The 20,206-nt window shown below is 43.6% G+C and overlaps 1 protein-coding gene across 1 annotated transcript in view; it reads left to right on the top strand.

Moving 5' to 3' along the window:
- RNF11 (ring finger protein 11) overlaps positions 1-19,387 on the top strand; it is a 29,810-nt gene extending 10,423 nt beyond the window's left edge. The window contains exons 2-3 of the mRNA XM_084210984.1: positions 17,790-17,959; positions 18,310-19,387. Coding sequence (XP_084067110.1) covers positions 17,790-17,959; positions 18,310-18,481 — 342 coding nt within the window. The 3' untranslated portion in view covers positions 18,482-19,387. The remainder of the gene's footprint in view (positions 1-17,789; positions 17,960-18,309) is intronic.
- Positions 19,388-20,206: the final 819 nt, after the last annotated feature.

Raw genomic sequence — 20,206 nt, 5'->3', positions numbered from 1 at the left:
GGTTGTGTGTAATCATTCCAGCCTCCTGTAAGAGTCACAAATGAGGTGCAGGGAGAGATTTACATTATGTCTGAATATAGACAAACTCCCTTAAATTTCTGAGACCTGAAGTCGTATCTACTTTACTGTGTGGCTAAACTACTGAAAGTAAGTTTACTAAGAATGCCCATTCTTTCTGTAAATATAGTGAGTTTCTCAGTTTAAAGTGGATGGAGTCAGGTATTCAGACAGTGTTTCATGGCGAGTTTTGTTTTTAAAAGTCCTTTAGGAAACAAAAAAATACTATCCACACAAGATTTCATGCTCCAAGTAATCTTTTATTTCCTTTAGAAACTGTATTCTTGTTCAATGAGTAACCTGTTTTTTTTCTGCCTCCCAGAAGAAGCAAGATGACCTAGATCTAGAGGTTCCTGGGGAAAAGTTCACCCTATATATAGCGGCTCCTGAAGTGTCTTTATGTAGCTGTCATTTACTCTGAGCTGATGAACTGAAAGAGAAAAGAGCTGAAGTTTTAGGCTGAGGTAGGAAAGGAGGGTGTTTTATCCCTGCTTTTTTTGGGGGGGGGGGTCCTATCTCATGTACATATCACTGACTGCATTACAGCCAGGTGAAGGCCGGACTGCCCAACTTCCAGCTTTAACTCTGAATTTCATGTCTCTGTGTCTCCTCAGTGTGCTGCAGCTGAAAAATGACCAACTACTTCTGTTAAAGGAGTGAATTGGATCCTGCCTCTGTGCCAGCAGGAGTTTCTGCCCAGGACTCAGAACGTGATATCCTGGGGTCACTGTGTTCTTTGCTCCGGTCAGATCACGCAGATGGAGACTCCTGCAAGCAGAGCTGCTGGCACAGTGGTGTTTTTATTGGAAAGCAAAAACTGGGAAAATGGTAGTAACAACTATATAACAGATGCTACCAAACAGGCTGTTGGTGTTGAGGGATCAGGCAAGTGTTTCCACCTCAGGGTGATGAGTCAAATGGTGAAGTGTACTGCAGGCTGAGGGAAATCTGCCTGTCCTTTTGTCAGTGTAAGGCTTTTTTTGGTACAGGAGAGTTCATTTGAGTGCATCAGCAACTTGAGCAGTTGGGGTTTCTGCAGCCTTTCTAGGGAGAGAAGGGTACTTTCCAAGTCCCTACAGAAAGTGCCACTGCCTAAGGACACCACACACTCCTCTCATGGGGCCTTCCCACACCAGGGCCAGTGCTGGTGGAACCCATCAGGGCTCCTATGGTGGGCTGTGTACACCTCTGGCATGTGGAGAGAGCAGCATCTGTGTTTGTTTAACTTGATGGCAGGATCCTGCTCCAGCACTTAAAAATAATGACTTCAGCAGGCCCAGCTCAGGAATGAGCACAGCCAAAGCTTGAGGAGGAGCTCAGAGGCTGTCTCAGTGTTCAGCAGACCATTGGCTGAAACCAGGCAAAAATGAGGTGTGCCTTGTCCTCAGTGTTGTGTGTGTAGATGTTTCTGGGATAAAGAGCTCTGATCTAATCATCCACTGCTGCCAAAAAGGGATTGTTTAGCTCTTCTCTCCTGTTTTCCACATGGAGCCTTGTTTTCTGCAGTCACTCCATGGTGGCTCTGGTGCCTGGTGGGTCAGCTCATACCATTCATGTGTCTGAAATGGGTCGTCTTCTTCTTTCTGGTCAGGTTAGTGAAATGAGCTGACTTCCTGGTGGAGATTTGATTTATCAGCACTCTTTGCCACCTATAGATTGCATTTTACTTAGTGACATCTGTGGAAAGATCTAGAGGTGTCAGGTATTAGATGTGTGCTATTGCTACCAAGTATTAGAGAAGTTTTGGCTTTTCCATGTTGAAATTAAGGCTTGGACTCAGAGCATGCACAGGGTAAGTGCCTGATACTGGTTTGGGCAGTGAGTGCATTTGGGAATGGTCTGTGCATGAAATGCAGTAAAGTTGCCACTTTTAACTTCAGCAGGATGGTGATTTCAGTTGAAGGGATTTTATTGCTTCAGGACAAATGTCTGATGTGGACAAAGCCTTAATTCTTTATTTCTTAAATGTGATCTTTCCGGTTAAAAAAACCTCCAAAACCATAAAAAAAAAAAAAATCTAAGTTTGTCTACCACAACCACCTTTAAAGATTCTTGAGTGCTTTTCTTTGCTATTTTTCTAGTTAAAGAAGTTTCATTAGTGTTGCCCAACAGTTCATGAGTAGACTTGGTAAGTGCAGGAGTGTCTGAAGACTTGGCCAGCCTGTTCATATTGTGCAGCAGACTGTGCTGTCCCTTGGGACACAGCTTACCACAGTAACATCATTGATCTGCGTCGTGGCTTCTGCTCTGCCTCCTTCCCCACACAAACCTTCCAGTTACGATTCCATGGATGGTTTCCAAAGTCTGAATGTTGCTTGGCAAGCTTTGTCACTGCTGTTAGGAGTTTGATTACCTTTGTGCATATGTATGTGAGGATTGCCAGTGTCTGTGGCTTTTAATAAAACAGCCTCCTTGTAGTCTAAAATGTTTAGAATTAAGAAATTATATAATTGTGCAAGAGCAGGAGCTAGGCTGGCTGCCTCAATGTGACTGTCCTGTTTTATATGTTGTGTCTCCTTGTTCTAGTTTGGCATCACTCAGAGGAGGCCACTGGCTTCCTGTTGAAGCCAGTCTTACTTAAGGCAAATAAAGGGACAAAACCCTGTTTCAGAAAATAAATCTGAGAAACAAATCTTGCTGATTCTTTGTGCATCCTATCATGCAGCATTACCAGTTTTCCTTGCTGGTGTAATGCTGTGCTCTTATGTAGCTCAATCCCCCTTGTTCAGAACCTTTCTGTTCAGCTTTCTGAATTCAGAACCAGGAACACTGAACTTGAGCAGTAAATACCATCTTTACAGTTTTTTTTGCATCTCATTAACTGTCTTGGGTCAGGCTTAGTTTTTGACTTGGAGACCTACCAAAAAAACCCTCAAAGCCACAGGAGATGGGGCTGCTGGGGCAGAGAGAACATCCTTGTCAGTCATATTTCACATTGCCAGGGCTGTGGGGCACTGCAAAGCTGCAGATATTGTTTTCTGAATGAGACCACAAAGGTTCCTTGGATTATTTTGCAGAATATGCTGGCCAGGTTTCAGTTTGAATACAGTTATGCATTTCAGCTGGACAGAATATAACTATTTAAATTAGAGCAGTAGCTAGTGCCCTTTCTGCCTTAAAAAGACTTAAACAATACAGCAAACTAAAGTAAGACAAATACTGTTTTTAATCCTAATTGCAGAGTGGTTACCAGCAGTAAAGTGCCTGTAGATTGACACAGACTGCAGCAATGCCATGTACATTTGTTCACTGATGGCCTTACATTTTTGCTTGCCATGGGCCAAATCCTCCCTAGCAGTGCAGCTGCCTGGTGCCACTCAAGCAACACAAGTGGAACTTCCAGCTAGCATATGTTCAGCAGAAAAAACTTTATAAATGTCTTTTGTTCAGCCTTGCCTTCTTTCCTTCTGCTGCCTGTAGATTGTGCTGCAGGAGAAAGGGTTTGGCCAAGAATGTTTGTGCTCCACTGTAGGTATCTTCCACCAGTGGGCTATCAAAACCCTCCCTGAGATCAAACCAGAATTCCTAATGAAAAATGATTTTGCCCAAAAAAATTATTTTCTCACATTTAAAGCTTTTGTTTTGTTAGTGTCTTAAACTTCCAAGTGGGCATGACAGTGTTTGCTGACTTGGCCTCAACAAAATGAGGCTTGGATTTAATGAGTGTTATCTTTTGTATTTTATTTAAATTAGCTTTGGGTTAAACATGACAAGCATTATTGCTAGTTTTTACACTGCATCAGAGATTATATTAATTTGGATAGCAATTGTTTTCAGTACAGTCTTGAAAATTGCATATTAACGAGTCTGTAAATTGTACTGGTTTCTGGTGTCTGGACAAGGGGATATATGGATAATTTTGCATACACTCATTGAAGTTACTTTCTGCAGCCCATGGATGATTTTGAAAGACACTGGTCGAGCTTTGCCCTGTTACCCCTACAGGGAGCCTCTTTTGATCAACCTAGAGCTAAGGCTCAAGAAACTTATTTCACAATTCTAGATTATTAATGTAAACTTGCACCTGTTATTCTTCTACCAGATAGGTCTTTAGTTGTTTCTCTGATGTTTACACTCCTGATTTATTTAGAGATCCTATATCCCTTTCAGCCTTTGTTTTTCTGGGCTAACGCTTCTATTTTTATTTTGTTTATTAGCAGATATGATATTCAAACAACTTGGTTTTCCCGAAAAACAAAATGTCTCATCTGTAGCCAGTGAATCCAAACAAAAAACAACAGTGAAAAAAGAAAATATTAAAAGAGGGCATGTGTTAAGTGATGGAGGGAGCACTGACTGACCACTCAGCATCTTGCAGTGAATCTGTCATGGGGACTCGTGATAGAAGTTAGAGACAATACTGAACTCCAGATCTGCCGAAATTGCAGCTGCAAGGGCCGAGCACCTTTGCATGTGCTGCTGGATGTTACCTTCTCTAACTGGGGTAAACCATTCCATAACATGAAGGAATGCCTCACCAGGAGTGCAGCTCTACATGGAATGATGCAAAAAAATTAGAACCAGAACTGTAAGTTATTTCAAGGCTAATTTCAGTATAAAGCTGGAGCAGAGCAAAGAAATTTTCTTTAACCTGATTTCTAGTCTGAAATTATTCTGTAGGGTACTTGCTTATGGTGTTCAGCAGACTTCATTTGATGAACACTGGACTCCTTTTTGCCAAAGTTCATGTAGAAGGCCATGCCAATCATTTTCTGCCCCCAAGGAAGAACACAGAGCTGCCCACCTCCCAGAAGGATCAGTTTATTTCTGTTTCTACTCTGTGATTAAAAACAAGTGACAGAACAAAAAAAATGTTTGCTGCAGTTATTTTTACTCATATCTTTACTGCACTGGAGAGTCACCCATAAGAAAGGTGGTATCCCATTTAAGGACAGGAATTCAGGTTCATCTTGTTATTTTGCCTGTTTGGTTCAGCAAATCTTCTGGTGTTCCCAGGGAAGCACATTCCCTGACTTCACTTAACCGCAGCCGACTGTGAGGAGACAGAGTTCAGTGCTGTAGCCTTGCAGGAGTGGCACTAAAGGCTTCCCAAGTTACTCTGCTGCACCCTCTGCCTCTTGGAGAGGTCTCCATTCAGGGATCAAAGGGCGAGCTAGAAAGTCTAGAAAGATAACTAAAATGTTTCATAGTCATTGAGTCATGATATTTCTGCTTATGAAGTTTGAGCAGTAAGCTGCTTTTTCTCTTGGGGCTTATCTAGGTATTACAGTTACCTCTGTAGTTACACCCTAATAACTCCCAAGGTAACAACACTAGATGTCCAGACTAAATGTCGTAAATTAAATGTAAAGAACTCAAAGGTTTTCTTGATAGCTGTTTTGCTGGGGCTGTGTGTATTTTTCTTTTTTACCTCTCAAAAAAGCTCAGTGTTACTCCTTTCTGGTGTTTTGTCGTGACTGCAGTTTGTCTGTGTTAGTATAAACTGACAAAACTTATTTTAGTGAGAGTGTAGGTTGCAGCAGGACATGGTTATTCCACCCTAAACACTAATGCAGGAGGATACTGTGAGTACGAGTGTTTCTTTATATTTTCATAAAGCCTGAGAGTGTTGGTAGCATAATGTTAAATGAGATTGGGGTCTCATTTCTGACTCAGTGGGACAACAAAAGTAGCATGAACCTTGCCCAGAGTGGTGGAGCTATGCTTCAGTACAGGACGTGAGCTGTATCTTTGTATGTGTGTGTAAATGTTCTTGGTAAATTAGAACTTTTAAATTTGCACAGATGAATTTTGTATTTCCTTGAGACTTTCTCAACTCCAGCTGTAAAACTGCCTCCTGTGTATCGCTGTGTTTAGTGTTCAGGGTTTCTGATGTTCCTCACACAGCGTCAATGATGGGTTGTTGCGTATGGATGGGCTGAGGCTGGAAATCTCCAGGCTTTGCAGCTGCCCTCATGCGGGTGTGGCAGGGTGAAATGGGGCTTTGTCTTCCAACCAGTCAGTCCATATTCGGAAAAATAACCTCTCTGTTCTCATGTCCCTCCTCTCAAACAGTTTTCTGTTCTTCTGAGATTTTGTGGCAGCCTGAGCCATAATTCAGGCAAGTACTTAAGTAGGTGCTCAAGTGCCATGTCCCTGGTAGTATTTGAAATCCTTACTAAGTGTGCTACTGGGGCTGTAGTAGGGACATTGGTAGATTTTATTGATCCATGCAGACAGCAGGATGAATCCATTGTGGAAACTCCAAGTTTTCCTTCAGAAAGGCAGTTGCATGTAAACAAAGCCCTGTCCTCCATGACAGTGGGTGTAAACAGGGGAATGGTCTGACAAAATAGAGATTTTTCTTCATCCTGTTGCAGCTGAACAAGATGGGAGCTGCAGAGGCTGGGTTGGGCTCTGTGCTCCTCTTCTCCCCCCTCACCTTTACAAAACCTTGGACTTGCTTCAGTTCCTCTTTCAAACCACCTACTCTGAAAGCACCTGTGTTGAAATGGACGTGGGTATTTTTGGTGTGAAACCAGCCCAGGCAAGATCCAAAGATGAGGGTAAAAAGCCCCACTATGCCATAGATTGAAAAGGCTGATTAGCCAGGTGTTTGCATGTACAGTTGGTGGTGGAGGTTGTACCTTATTTATCTGTGAAGCTGAACATTTACAATTTGTCCTGCTTGCACCAGCAACTGGCTGCTTCATACATAGCAGTGAAATGAATCTGTGTTGTCTGCTGACACATTAAAAGGATGACCAGGTGCCCACTGAACTGTCTCTGTGCATTTAAAACTTCAGAATAGTAGGAAAAATGTATTCTGGAAACTTTTCACTTGTATAACCAACTCCTGAGAGAGCTATTTATGATTTCTCTACCTGTTCTTGGCACAGGCTTTTTTTCTGTTAGAAGAGGTTTGACAGTTGCATGAGATCACACTTGGATTTGTGCCCTGCGAGCTGAAAACGCAGAGTCATTGCTTGCGAGGACAAGACTTAGCTGGAAAAAATAGCAACATTGCCCTTGTGTTCACTGCTAATACTGCATCGAGAAGTGGAGCTCTGTCAGGCTTTAGTGTGCCTTGATATTCATGCAGTCATTATTTGCTTATAAATAGAGAACTGCTTTAAAACAAAACCCAACAAACCAAGAGATTTAGGAATATTCATTTAATGCCTGGGACGTTCCTTTAAGATTAATAAATGATTGGATGAGATGAGCCGATAGGCTAACTCGGTGCCTCTGGCTATTTACAGCTTCTGCTTATTAACTTAGAGATGAAATAATTAATGTCATTATCAAATGATGCTAAACAAACAGATCACATTTTTTGTGTGTGCTCATCTCCCTGAAGTGGGAGATGGCAGCGAGTGGGCGCCTGGGGGAAGTGTCAATGTCCATGGAGTGCCCCGAGCTGTGCACAGCCCAGCAGTTCAGGGTGCTTCTGGCACCAGTTCAAACCCCAGTTCCAGCCTCAAGATGTGGCTGAAATCACAGAACACTGCAGTCAGTTTCCCAGGATGTGGTGGAAGAGAGGAGCTGTTGGCTGGGTGGATGGTAGGGACAATTTCCCCAAGCCCCCTCACCGCCAACGGCGCACAGAGACTCAGGCTGTGCTTGAGGTGCCCCAGTCCGTGGGGCTTCCCAGCAGGCTGATGCAGAAACATGCTTTAAAAAAAACCCAGAAAAGCTGTGGTTATGCTGTTGTTGATGTATCCTTTAACTGGCCTCAAAAAGCCTCCTGGCTGCCTGTGCACAGTCCCCTGCTGCACTGAGGCTTCTCACACACCTTGATCTCAGGGGTATCCACTGTCCATTAGAAATTCAGATGCCAATAAGAAAATAAAAAGGCCTGTGGAGCTGCATGTACCATCAAACTGCCAAGGTGTGGCAGCTTTCTGCTTGAGCAAGCATTTGTAATTGAGGATGGCTTTGTTAAAAAGGCAATTAAAGTATTTCAAATTGAGTACAAAGTTATGATGCAGGGGAGTATAGCGCAGGTTCCTGGTTTTGGAACAAACCTGCTGTCACAGGCTGCCTCACTGACACAGTCTCACAGCAGGTGCCCCACACCAGCAGTCTCTCTGCTGCAGGTTTTCCTGCTCTGTGGTTACACAGACCTGGCTCATCACCAGCCCCATCTGCTTTTTGAAGCTCTTCTGCAATGGTGTGTGGACTGCTGCCCCTTTTCTGCCCCAAGTTGTTTGTCCTTAGTAGAGCAATCTGTTTTCTCTCCTTCCCTTATGCTGTGGCAGAGCTTTTAACTGCATGAGATTCCCACTCTCCTGAGTCCCTGTTTGCTGTGAGGCCTGGTGGAAAATTCTTCTGTCAGGTGTGGCAGAGGTTTGCAGTGTGTGAGAATCCTGCACTGCAGAGTCTCTGTTTGCTGCCTGTCCTGATGGAAAAACGTTCATCAGGTTTCTGCTTGGCTTCCCTTGCTGGGGGAGCCATTGCTGTCCCACCTTCCCAGGCTCTGGCACAGCTTGGCTTTGTCAGCTGGGCCCCAGTAAGGGGAAGGTCCCTTTCAAGGTTTGCAGCAGCCCTCTCCTATGTTGCCTCTTCTGTGTGTTTTGGTGAGGTAACAGACTATAAAAAGAACAGCTGTGTCCTCTTTCAGACCTCTCTTTGGTGCTTGCTTCCAGCTGGGTAGCTACAAAAAGGCATTTTGTGTCTTGGCCTAGGACAGTGCATGAATGAGGGGCAGATGGTCTGAGGGAGCTGCTGCTGTGCCTGTTTTCATTACCTGTGTTACCTCTTAGCTGAAGCTGAGCTGACACCTCTCTGGGACTTTACATAAGGGTGATGTTCTCAGTCTGGCTGGGACTGTTGTGTCTGTTCAAGTCCCGTTTTAGGAACCTGATGTAGGAGGACCTACACTCCTTGATAGGATGCTTTTGGATGTCTGTGGAAAGGAGCTTTAGGCAAGGCTGTTAAACTTCATTCTGGAGAGTCCTCTTTGCCCAAGGAGGGTGCTTGTCATGTGTTGAACACTAACACTCAGCCTAGAGATGAGATAATTTGTCATTTGATTTCTCCGATCCTTGGATATCCTACTCAATCTTTTTCTAAAATCCTTTCCTAGTTCTGCATAATATTTCTCTGCTATGTGCTATGATGTTCTCATTAGTTCAGACTAGCACCCTTAAATACACACGTATACATGCCTGTTTACACACTGAAGTACAGCCTGTATTTGTGTCTCTCCTGATGGATTGACTGCTCATGCCTTCAGCTTATGTGCATTTTCATGTTTACTCTCTGGCTTGGCCCCTTGTCCCTGGTCTGTCCTCTTGGCTAATTAGAACCAATTTCCATAACTTTGCTATCTTGTTCCTGAAGTCCTCAGAAGGGCTGTTTTGTTCTTAGAATTGCCATCGAGCTGACCTAATTCTTGCCAGAAGATATATTTTAACACTCCTGCTATTTTTTTAAGTGTTTGGAGTCAGGTTTTCACAATTGGCTTGAGTCCCAACAGGGGCACTCCTCCCATTTTCCTCCTGCGTGCCTGTTCCCAGCTTTCCCAGCAGCTGCAGAGATCTCACTGGCAGTGGCAGTGGCTTGTTTGCTTTCTGTGAGGGGAGGTCAGTCGGAGCGGTGTCCTTGGAGCCATTGCAAGGGACGTGGCAGGACCCGCAGTCCTGAGGCAGTGCTGTTCTAGACCAGCTGCAGTCAGCTGTGCCCTAATCCCCAAATTCCCTGAAATGGCACCATAAGCAGGGGCTGCATGTGCTTACTCAGCTGCACTGAGTCTGTTGGTTCAGTAGCAGTTCAGGGCACAGAGTGCACTGCTGTTTACTCTTGGTGCCTTACACTGCCCACCTGAAGTCCCTTATATCCCTCTACTCCTCCCTGGGAATGCCTGTCCAGTGATCCATAGCCAGCCCTTCATCCAGAGGACTTGCCCACACTTGTCAGAGTGATGCAATGCTGGGGGAGCTGTGGGCCGGGCCCATGTCCCGGGTGGCAGAAGCACGTGTGAGCTTTGTGTGCCCGGGGCTGAGTCACAGCCACGGGTGGGTTGGGGTGTGCACAGGGACAGATCCCACACCAGGGAGCAGGGCAGGGTGTGAGCAAAGCCTGAGTGCTGCTGCACACAGGGCCTGGCTCATCCAGAGTCACGGTTGCCTGCAGACTCCGTGTGTTCCAGAATGATCAATACTACCATTTTTTAGCTGTTCCCCCTTCGATTTATACTGTAAACAAGTTGCACTGACTGATATTTACCCTTTGCAGAAAGCAAACATCTCTAAAGGAAGTGTGAACTATTCCCTGATGTCTGTGTGGACTGCTCGTGTTCTGTCAGCTTTTCCATCATAGCTTTCCCCATCTCTTGTGCTTGAATGGAGCCTCCAAAAAGCATGTGAACTCCATTCTTTTGTTTGGGCTGTTCTTTTTAATTTTTGCTTCCTGCTACCCATCAGTTCCACAGCAGGAAGTGGGTGGCACACGGAAAATTCACTTACCTTTCAGCAGAGGAGACAGTCTGAGGTATTTGTTTTCAGCCTTTTCCACCTCAGAACTGTTTTCTTTCCCAAAAACCTTCTGGCTTTTATTTGCTGCTAAATCTACTTCTCAGTTTTCCAGCAGCCATCTCACTTGAACCATAAGTGCTGTGTTTAGTGCAGCCATAGCACTGTAATAACTGTCTGCTCTTGTCAGGCCTAAGGAGGGGATTCTGCAAAGAACCACTTGGCCAAAGTGGCAGAGAACATGTACCAGTAACACAGATGTGGGGTTGCCCATGGGGTAGGATGATCCACATTCACATGCTGTTTTTCCACCACCAGCTGCAGAATTGATTGCTGGCCCGTTCTGCTGGAGTTTCTCCCTGCCCAGCTGCTTTACTTTTTAGTCCCTGGGGTTTACCAGTCTCAGGAGGCTGCATTTTGTGCCTGAGTGTCCTTAATTTAATGTTTAGGTGCAACTGTTCTTTCCTGGCTTTTCTCACTGCAGCAGCCTGACAGAAAAGCATGAATTTTTATAAATTGTTTATGAATCTTTTCCTTCTCAATATAAAAAGAAGCCTATTAAAATAAACACACTGGGAGCTGTAACAAGAGGGCTTTGTTATCTCTCAGAAGTTGTGGCCTGATGCTGTAAGTTGAGCTGTCAGTGGGGTTGTCTGGAGGGAAAGAATCAATTCTCTGGTGAGCAATTTACTGGTCTGGGACATGTTGGTGTATAAGTTACTGACTTTCCTGAAAAAATTCACACTCTGATGTTTGATGGGATCTCTGGAGAAAGAAACAAGGACACCTAAAAGTGACACAAAGCTGGTGAACAAGAAATCAGCAAGTGGAATCATCAGTACCCAATGTTGACGCCCTTGAGTCAGAGAAACCTGCTGTGCAGCCTGGAAATATAAAAACTGGCTGTGTCAGGAGATTGTACTTCCAGGGAGTAATTACTGCTTTTTAATTACTGCTTTTCCCCTACAACTCTTTCTTGCTAGTCTTTTGTATTTAGGTTTGCCTTGATGGTTAATCAAGTTTCAGAGCAGGTGACTCTGCAGAGCTGTAGGTGATTTCCATCTGCCAGGTGAGGCTGGGTTTGCTCTGGCCAAGCTGCATGGGCACTGCCAACTGTTTGTCTTGGCAGCAGGTTGCTAGCCTTTCTGGGTTTGTGTGACAGCACAGGGATGAAACTTGAAAGCCCTTTTCTCACAGCCCTTGTCACTGTCTAGGAAAGCAGCAGGCAGGATACATCTACTTTGTACCTCCTCTCTCTGTCCCAGCCCTATTTTTGGTAGCAAAGCTGAGCTCAGGGGACAGGTGATATTTTAAGAGACAGCAGTCAGGAGTCACTTTCTTTCATGGTTGCTACTCTCTTCCAACTCTTCAGATACATTTATTTCTCAGTCATTTCAGTGGAATAATTGTGAAGAATGCACAAGACAGTTTTATAGTTCTGGTTATAGTGTGAATGAGGCTGTGCCATCTCTGCAGAACCACCGTGGCTTTCACCAAAAAACACCTCTCTCTGAAGTGTGATCCATTATTCAAAATAGATCATTGCTTCTCAACTGGAGTCAACAGCTGGAGAAACACAGCACAGATCCTGCAGGTTCCTCTCTTGCGTGTAAAAATGGTTCCTCAGTCTGTTGTTATATTAATTACCAACTATATTTGCAGTGCCCAATTCCTACAATGCCAGAATTCTTGGTAATCTTTCCTTAGGAGCACCGTGGTGGGAAGTGTGTGTGCACATGTGTCTGATCTGTCTGTCCCAGATGTCCCATCCAAAAGGGAGAGGGGAGACGAGTGGATTTTTCTTTCAGAAGAACTTTTCAGTGTTAAGTTGCATTTATTTATACTGAGTGACTACTTGTAAGCAGAAATATTAAAAAATTGGGTAACAATTTCATTACATGATGTTTTATAGCAACTGCTGTTCACCTTTATCAAATAACTGCTCTCTTCTGTATGGCAGAAAAAGGCTTTTATACTTGGCAGGCTGCTCATAATATTCTGAGGATTATTAAAATAAGCTGTAGTTGTCGTATAATGTACATTATAATGGCACGTGGTTTTACATTAATGTGTCTTGGGGGAGGATATTATTTCAGAATGTGTAATCACATATGGATGGAGTTTGAGTTTTTTTACCCTGATCAGAATGATATTCACAGAAAAGGTCCCTGGACCATCATCCCAGCAAGTTCTTTGTGAGTAATAAAGTGGTGAGAAGAGAAAATTTCATCAAATTCAGCAGGAATTTTTGAAACAGACCTTGAAGAGCACTTTTTTTTTTCCTCACCTCCTGACTTTACATTTATAAACTGGGGTTGTTCATATTTAGGTGAGTAATTTGGGCTCCCTGCTCTCCTTAGAGGTGAGAAAGCTGGGGAGCAGCCAGGCTGAGCTGTGTGTAGGGGTGAGGAGTGCTGCACTGGGGCTGCAGTGTGGTGGGGGCTGGTGTGGGTGAAGCAGGGCAGCTGCCTTCAGACATCCTGTTCCAGGCAGGACATTTGCAAGTCGAAGGGATTTCAGACCAGAGCTGTGGGAACAGCTGGGGAAATGCAAATGGAACTGTTATATTTGCATTAATTAATTAGGCAGCGACCACAAGGAGCATAAGTGCTACAGCTACTGGTTTAAAAAGTGTGAAAAAGATGTAGGATAACATAGTTAGGGACGTGTTTGTCTCTTCTCTTGGACTGAATTAACAGATACACCATTGATCTGGTGATAAAATGCAAATTAATATCCCAGGGTGAGACACACAGCGCTGGATTAGGTGAGGAAGAAAATTTAGAGATGGAAGCAGGGCAAAGCAATCAGTAGAGGAAAGCTGTGGACAGGATCTCAGGGACAGCAGTGAGGCTTTAACCTTGAACTGTTCGCTGTTAGGAATTATTAATCTCACCTTTGACCATCTTGAAAGGATAATTTGGGCATGTTAGTGCAATTATAAAAACAAATGACAAAAGCCCTGATAACATACTGCTGATATGTGGCGTAGAGGGATCTTAAAATAATCTTTATCCAGGGATTAAGAGTTTCTGATCTACCACTGACCTGTTTTCAGAGTAATACAAATTCATGGTACTTGCAGAAACAAGACAAAAAGGCTGTAAAACAAGAGAAAAGCAGATTTACAACAGCATAAGTTACTAAAGTAAGTTGCATTGATGAGGAAGCTTCAAACTAAAAACCATGTTTGGTGAAACCTCCTTTTGCTAGCCAAGAATCCAAAGTGTGCTTGGGAATATTTTTGTAGAAAGCTTCTGGACTGTTTAGGCCGTGTGTGAAAATGGGTTTTTTCATTAGGAGCGAGAAATGCAGACCTCCAGATGCTCTCTGATTTTTTTTCCCCCCAAATGAGGAGGAACTGGGGTGAGATGGAGACACAAACGCTGCTGTAGTCCTTGAGTCTGAAATAATGCTGCTGTTTTTAAGGGCTGAATAAACATTGGGAGTGAATGATTTCTGTGCACAGAAAGCCAGGGAAACTTGTGCTGATACCACTGACTTTGTGAACAAAGAGAAAGTTGTGTATCTCCAGGATTATGAGCATCTGAGGTGTTTCATCATTACTAAATTTCTTACGGGGAAAAATAATTGACTAAAGCAAATTAAGTGCCAGAAAGTGATTTTTATTTCATTGCCTGGATTTGATTATTTGTTTTGGCCTTTTCTAGGGGTTTTTGCACAAAGTTATAAAGTTAGCATGAAATTTCATCTTAGTTTGAAGTGCCTTACATCTTTATCAAATGATAAATAACACAGACTTTGGCTAGAAGTTCAGTATTTTGTAATTTTGTCTGCAAAAACATTTTCCATGGTCAATAAGAGACGTGAGACACCAGAGCAATAAATTCATGCTTGTCTTTGGAGTAAAATAATAATTACTTGGGTAATACAATCCTTTTTATATACACCCATGTCAGGGGACCCCTGGTTATAAATGTGAGCTGAGTGAAGTCTCGAGTTGCTTGAACACCCACCCTGCAGGAGCAGGACCTTGGGCAGTGAAAGCAGCTTTTATAAACTGTGAAGGATTTGCAAAGGGGTGATAAACCCACACAGGACCAGCAGCTTGGCGTTATTGTTGGGTGTTCTAACTCCCAAAATCGCTGCAGAGATTGGGTGGTGGAGAAGTGCAGGGCTGCAGCTGCCACGTGGCTGCGAGCTGGGCTGTGCCCCAGGCTGCACTCGGGGGTGCTGGGCAGGGTCTCCTCGGGGAGCTGGGGGTGTCACTTTGCACCCAGAGAAACCCGGGCTCTCAGATTCTCATCAATAAGTAGTTCCAAACAGTTACCGAATCATAGAGGTGTGAACACACCTTTTCTTTTTAGCTGTTGTTGGGGAGAGGGCTGGCTGCGTTCTTCATTTCCCCGGTACATGGATGTGCAGGGCTCAGTTTGGGCAGGCTTTTAGCAGCAGTCGGGAGGGGAGATCAAAGTGCCACCAGGCAGGGTGTTCAGTGCCCGAGTATCGAGTGGTCTCTGTGGTTTATTTACAGTAATTTGTTCTGCATTTTTCACAACAGCCACACCAACCCCAGCATTCACCAGAGTGAGGACATCGTGGTGAAAGACAGCACCATTTTCACCCAGTTACTCCTCTGACAAGAGCTTCTTGTCTAGAATGTGAAATTGTAGAAGCCCCCAGCTGGTGACTATAAATTCCTGCCTTAATGGGCTGTGTCAGACCCGTCGGGGTGGCTGTGCCGGAGGGAACCTGAGCCTGGATGCCAAAGGGAGGAGTTTCCATCCAGGCCGGCAGTCGGGAAAGCGTTTGTGTGCTTGGCACGCCGGGGGTGCCGCCAGCCCCTGTGCAGGGAAGGTGACACCCAGGGGAGAGAGGGGCTCTGCAGTAATGCTCAAGTGGCTTCCCCAGCTGCAGGGTCGCTCAGTGGGCAGTCACAAGTGCCTGTAGAATACTAGAACAAGGGAATGAGGTTTTGTTCTTGTCTGGCCTGTCACGGGTTTAAAAGTTGTGTTGATTTCCTGTTCAAAACAACCAAAGCAGTTGTTGACTGGGCAGTGTGTGACTGTAGCTCACTTCAGAGTGTCCAAATGTGACTGTTCTAACTCACAGCAGATTCTTACTTAAACTGTAGTTTGTATAATTTTTGCTGAGATCATCAGTTTGCTGTTCCTCTGCTACAGCCATTCACCATCAGTTTTCATTGCTACTTTCAGACATTTTGAGGATTTCTTGATTTTTTGTCCTCCTATTTTTGCCTTTCATTGACTTTCTGCATTATCACTTGCAGCTGTATTAAATACAATTCCCTCCTCTCCTCCTGCCCACGTTGGTACCAGCCTATGCTGTGCCTGTGGTTTCTTCTGCTCCTCTCTTTTTCCTAGATGGGAAGGAGGGTACATCCCTCTCCAGTGCTAATTGTTCCCTACGTCCATGTAACAAGTGAAGGAGGTAGCAGTAATGTCCTGCTATTGCTTTAGTAACATGTTCAAAGAAGTACAGCAAAGCCCTGAGAAAAAAAAAAGTTACTGATAGTTTGTGGTGTTAAGTTCTTGAAACATAAAACCAGGAGCAGGCTTTACTTCGAGCTGAAGTGTTCAGTGCAGAGGGTCTGCAGCATTTGTCAGGGGAAAATGCTTTATTTTGCTGGCACCAAAGGTTGCAGTCACTTTCTGAATACTGTTATATCTGACAGGCCAGCCCTAGGTTCAGCTGGTGCTTTTCTCTGTTCAAATGATGATTAGAGAATACTTTAGATAATTTAAAACACTAAAAGGCAGCTGATTCAAAAGAATTCTGTGATCTTATGAAATATGGTTTAGAGTAGTCAGGAAATTAATCACTTGGAGAACCCCTGGCATTCTGTCTTTTGAATCTTCTCGTAATTCCTCTGAGTCCTGCCAGGAAATGAGAGGGGGAGATCCTAGGCTAGCTAAATTAAGGGATGACTGAATTTTACCCCACAGCTGAATTGCCAGTGGCAGGCAGTGTTCAATGAAGAATTGCCAGGCAGACTGCTATCTGTAATTAGCATTTCTCACAAGCAAGGGCTTCTGCTGCTGGGTGGCACCAGCAAGAGGCTGCTCACTCCTGGGACAGCTTTCTCCCAGCCTTCCTGAGTCTCCCAGAGTCCTGGCTGGCTGTCCACATGCTGTGATCCCTGGCAGAGAAAGGAGAAGAGCTTTATTGGGTTTGACAAATGCAGTGTTACATGTGGGAGGTGACCTGTGCTGCCTCAGCTGCACACACCTGCCCTGGGCTCAGCTTCCACCAGTGTCCTCTAAAACAGCAAATTTGGCATTTGCCAAACAGATGATTCGGTGCATTGTGTGTCTGATGCAGCAGGTTTATTTTCAGACACATCTATAAGTTGAATTTTTTTTCTGCTGTTTAAGAAGAACCATTAAAATGGGTTTCTCTTGCAAGAAATTGCTTCCCTGTTAATAGCAGATTTATGGCTACTGGCCAATACTGTCCTAATTGTGTATCCTGTTCAAAATTGGTACTTATGTACCAAAAAATGCTTTAAACCAAGTAAATTAAATACCATGTTAATATAAATGTTAGTGGGAATATCTGATCTAAAGTTGATTTATATTCAAAAGAAGCTTCTCAGAATGTGGTCAAGGAAGGACTGCATAATAGCTATGTTTCCTCTATTTCTTTTGAAAATATATAGCTCAAACATATCCATACTTGAATCCAGCTTGGGAGAGCTTGTAAAGTCACATTAGTGTATGAGAAGAAACACAAAAGTTGGGTTACTTACTTAAGCTGTTGTTTGTGCTGTCCAGGTAACATTCTTTACCACAAGAAAATTAAATCTACGTTTCTAGATTTAAGCTTGTGTGGCCCAAAGCAGTTCACATAAATTTTAGTTATTGCAGAGGAAGTAAAACCTTCCTCTCCAAAAATTTTGAGAGTAAGCAGTATCCTCATCTTTCCAAAGAATTCTTCCTGAATGTAAAAAGAAGATAAAATTTTTAGACTGTACTTTCAGTTGGAGATACTGGGGGCCCATCCTAAGCCCTTACAGTGCTTAGTTCTGTACCTTAGCACTTCACCAGGTGCCTGTAAGGTTCATTTGCCTGCTGGCTTGTGGAGTTTCTTGTCCATGTGTCTCCTGTATGAACAATTCCTGGAGATCAAAAGCTTTTGCAGAGAACAACCACGAGCAGCTCCCTGCTCAAATTCTGCCCTCAATTCTCTATCCTGCTCTCATTATAATTATACCCCCAAAATTGCAAAGCAGGAGTGGGAGTTCATACAAATATTTGTAGGACTGTGAATTGCACTGTGCTGTGGAAGGCTGGCAGAGCTCTGGGGTGGTTTTTCATGGACACATTTTGCTTCCAGGAGCAGGTGCCTGTTCCTGTGTATCACCCCACGCCCAGCCAGACTCGCCTGGCCACGCAGCTGACGGAGGAGGAGCAGATCCGGATCGCGCAGCGCATCGGCCTCATCCAGCACCTGCCCAAGGGCGTCTACGACCCCGGCAGGGACGGCTCCGAGAAGAAGATCCGAGAGTAAGTCCTGGCACAGATGCAAGGGATGTGGCTGCTGCCTCGGTTTGGGATGCTACCCTGGGAAACCTGACTTTGTCATCCTGGGTTTGCCTTATTTTCAGGGACTGTGATTTAATGTAGCTTTAAAAAAAAAGAAAAAAAGTCCTGCAGAAGGCTGGTGGGATGAGTAGCATCCCTGCTGAGGGCAGGGGGTTGGAACTCCGTGGGCTCCAAGATCCCTTCAACCCAAACCACTCTGGCTACTCCTCACAGTATCTAGAAATGCTAAAAGCATCCAGGAATAGATACTATACTGTTTTTAATTTCCAGGTTGGTAACAGCAAGCTTAATATTTTATTTTCCCCCTCCAGATGCGTCATTTGTATGATGGACTTTGTTTATGGGGACCCTATCCGATTTCTGCCGTGCATGCACATTTACCACCTGGACTGTATAGATGACTGGTTGATGAGATCCTTTACCTGTCCATCCTGCATGGAGCCAGTGGATGCAGCACTGCTTTCATCATATGAGACTAACTGAGCCAGGGTTTCTCTACTGAACCTTCGAGGAGACCATCCACTTCAATGGGTTTGATCCTTTTGTCATTCAGCCCAAAGAGCCAGGAATTAGGAATTAAGATCATGCACAAAGTATACATTTCCTAATAAATAAATTAAAAAATATTCCTGAATGGCTGCAAATATTGGAAAACATAGTATTTTAGAGACTATAGAAAAGTAGGTTGTTATTTTTAATGTAAAGCCTTGACCCACCATTGTCTTTTAATGTTTGTTCTTACACCCATATATAGGAATTGTGTAAAGTGTTACAGCAACTGTAAATGTTTAAACTGCGTGTATCCAATTTTATTAGCAGCAAGATAAGAGTATTTTTTTCCTAAATAAAGTAACCAGTTTTGTTCTGATTCTTTTCACAAGTCCTGGCATTTGGGTCAAGGCTTTATTGAAATCTACATTTTATAACACTGGCACAAAGAAATAGTTTTAAGCTTGTTTGCACAGTTCTTTTTCTTTTTCTTTTTTTTTTTTCCATTGGAGATGGAATTCATTGCCTTAGGTCTTTTTAATAGTGTATTGTTATTGTTGGGCTGGCTCTATGCTTGAAAACCAGTTTATTTATAACCTGTTAAAAGTGCTATATTTTGTTTGCAGTTAGGAATATGCAGACTTCAAAGTGATCTCCTAGCTTATAAGCAAACTGAGATGCATTATCCCTTTTCTACAAGTGATGCAGATTATGAAGATATGACACAAGTCCTGCAGTGAAACTCTGATTTCATGGGGGTTTTTTTATAACTTCCTTTGGTTTTGATGAAATAACAGTCCTTAAACTTTAATATGTGACCTTTAACTTGATCAGATTAAAAGTGGGCCAGATGAACAATAAATAGTTAAGCTGCCATAACTGAAAAAAAAAAAATTGGAACTAATCTAGTGTTAGCATTGATCACTTATTCTAGTTTTTCCTCCCTAAAATGGTTGTCTTGGATAATAGCAAATGGATACTGCATCTCTCGTTCTTGTAGTTCTTAGGTTATCAGAAGTTAAGAATAAACATACTGTATCTCAGTCTCCTGTATTAAATGTATCTGTTGAGCCCTGCTGGATGGCACATCAGTCCACCAAACAGGAATGAATGCAGAGAGGAGAAAAATAGACTTTGTTCTGCACATAAATGCAAAGTTTATATAAACACAGAGTGTCAGGGTAGCAGTGGAGGGGCAAACAGTCAGTCCTGCTATAGCCAGAATGACACAATTCCCTGATTTCTGTAGCAAACAGTACGTGCTTGTTAAAGAGAGGCTCCAGCAAAGATTGTAGCTGTAAAGACCTTTTTCCACTTAGCATGATTTTCTCCTTTTTTCTTCTCCCCCACTCCCTTGCTGTACCTCCTGTAACTTCTGTGCATTCAGTGCCACCCTGACACAGTGAGAAGCCCTGGTCTCATAAAATGAAACACAATCTCGAGTTAACCACAGCAAATTGGGGGATATTCTTTGATTGTGTTTCAGATGTAGTTTGAGTTCTTGATAGAACAAGTTGTGTTTAAAGACCCAGGTCCTTTGAGGACTCGGTGCATTTGCAGTAGAGGAGAATTGTAATTCTGTGGGTTATGGATAACTGGTCAGCACAATGGAGAGTCAACGTTTGTTTGTTATTCCTGCAGCTGACAGCACCCTGCTCCCTTAGAGAAGAACTCCAAGGAGCAGTCAAAAGGAACTGAAAACACTCTGCAGTTCTAGAT

This window comes from Fringilla coelebs, assembly GCF_963513975.1.
Source record: "Fringilla coelebs genome assembly, chromosome: 9".
NCBI lineage: Eukaryota > Metazoa > Chordata > Aves > Passeriformes > Fringillidae > Fringilla > Fringilla coelebs.
Note: the sequence above shows the minus strand (reverse complement) of the source record. Positions and strands in the feature narration are given on the sequence as shown.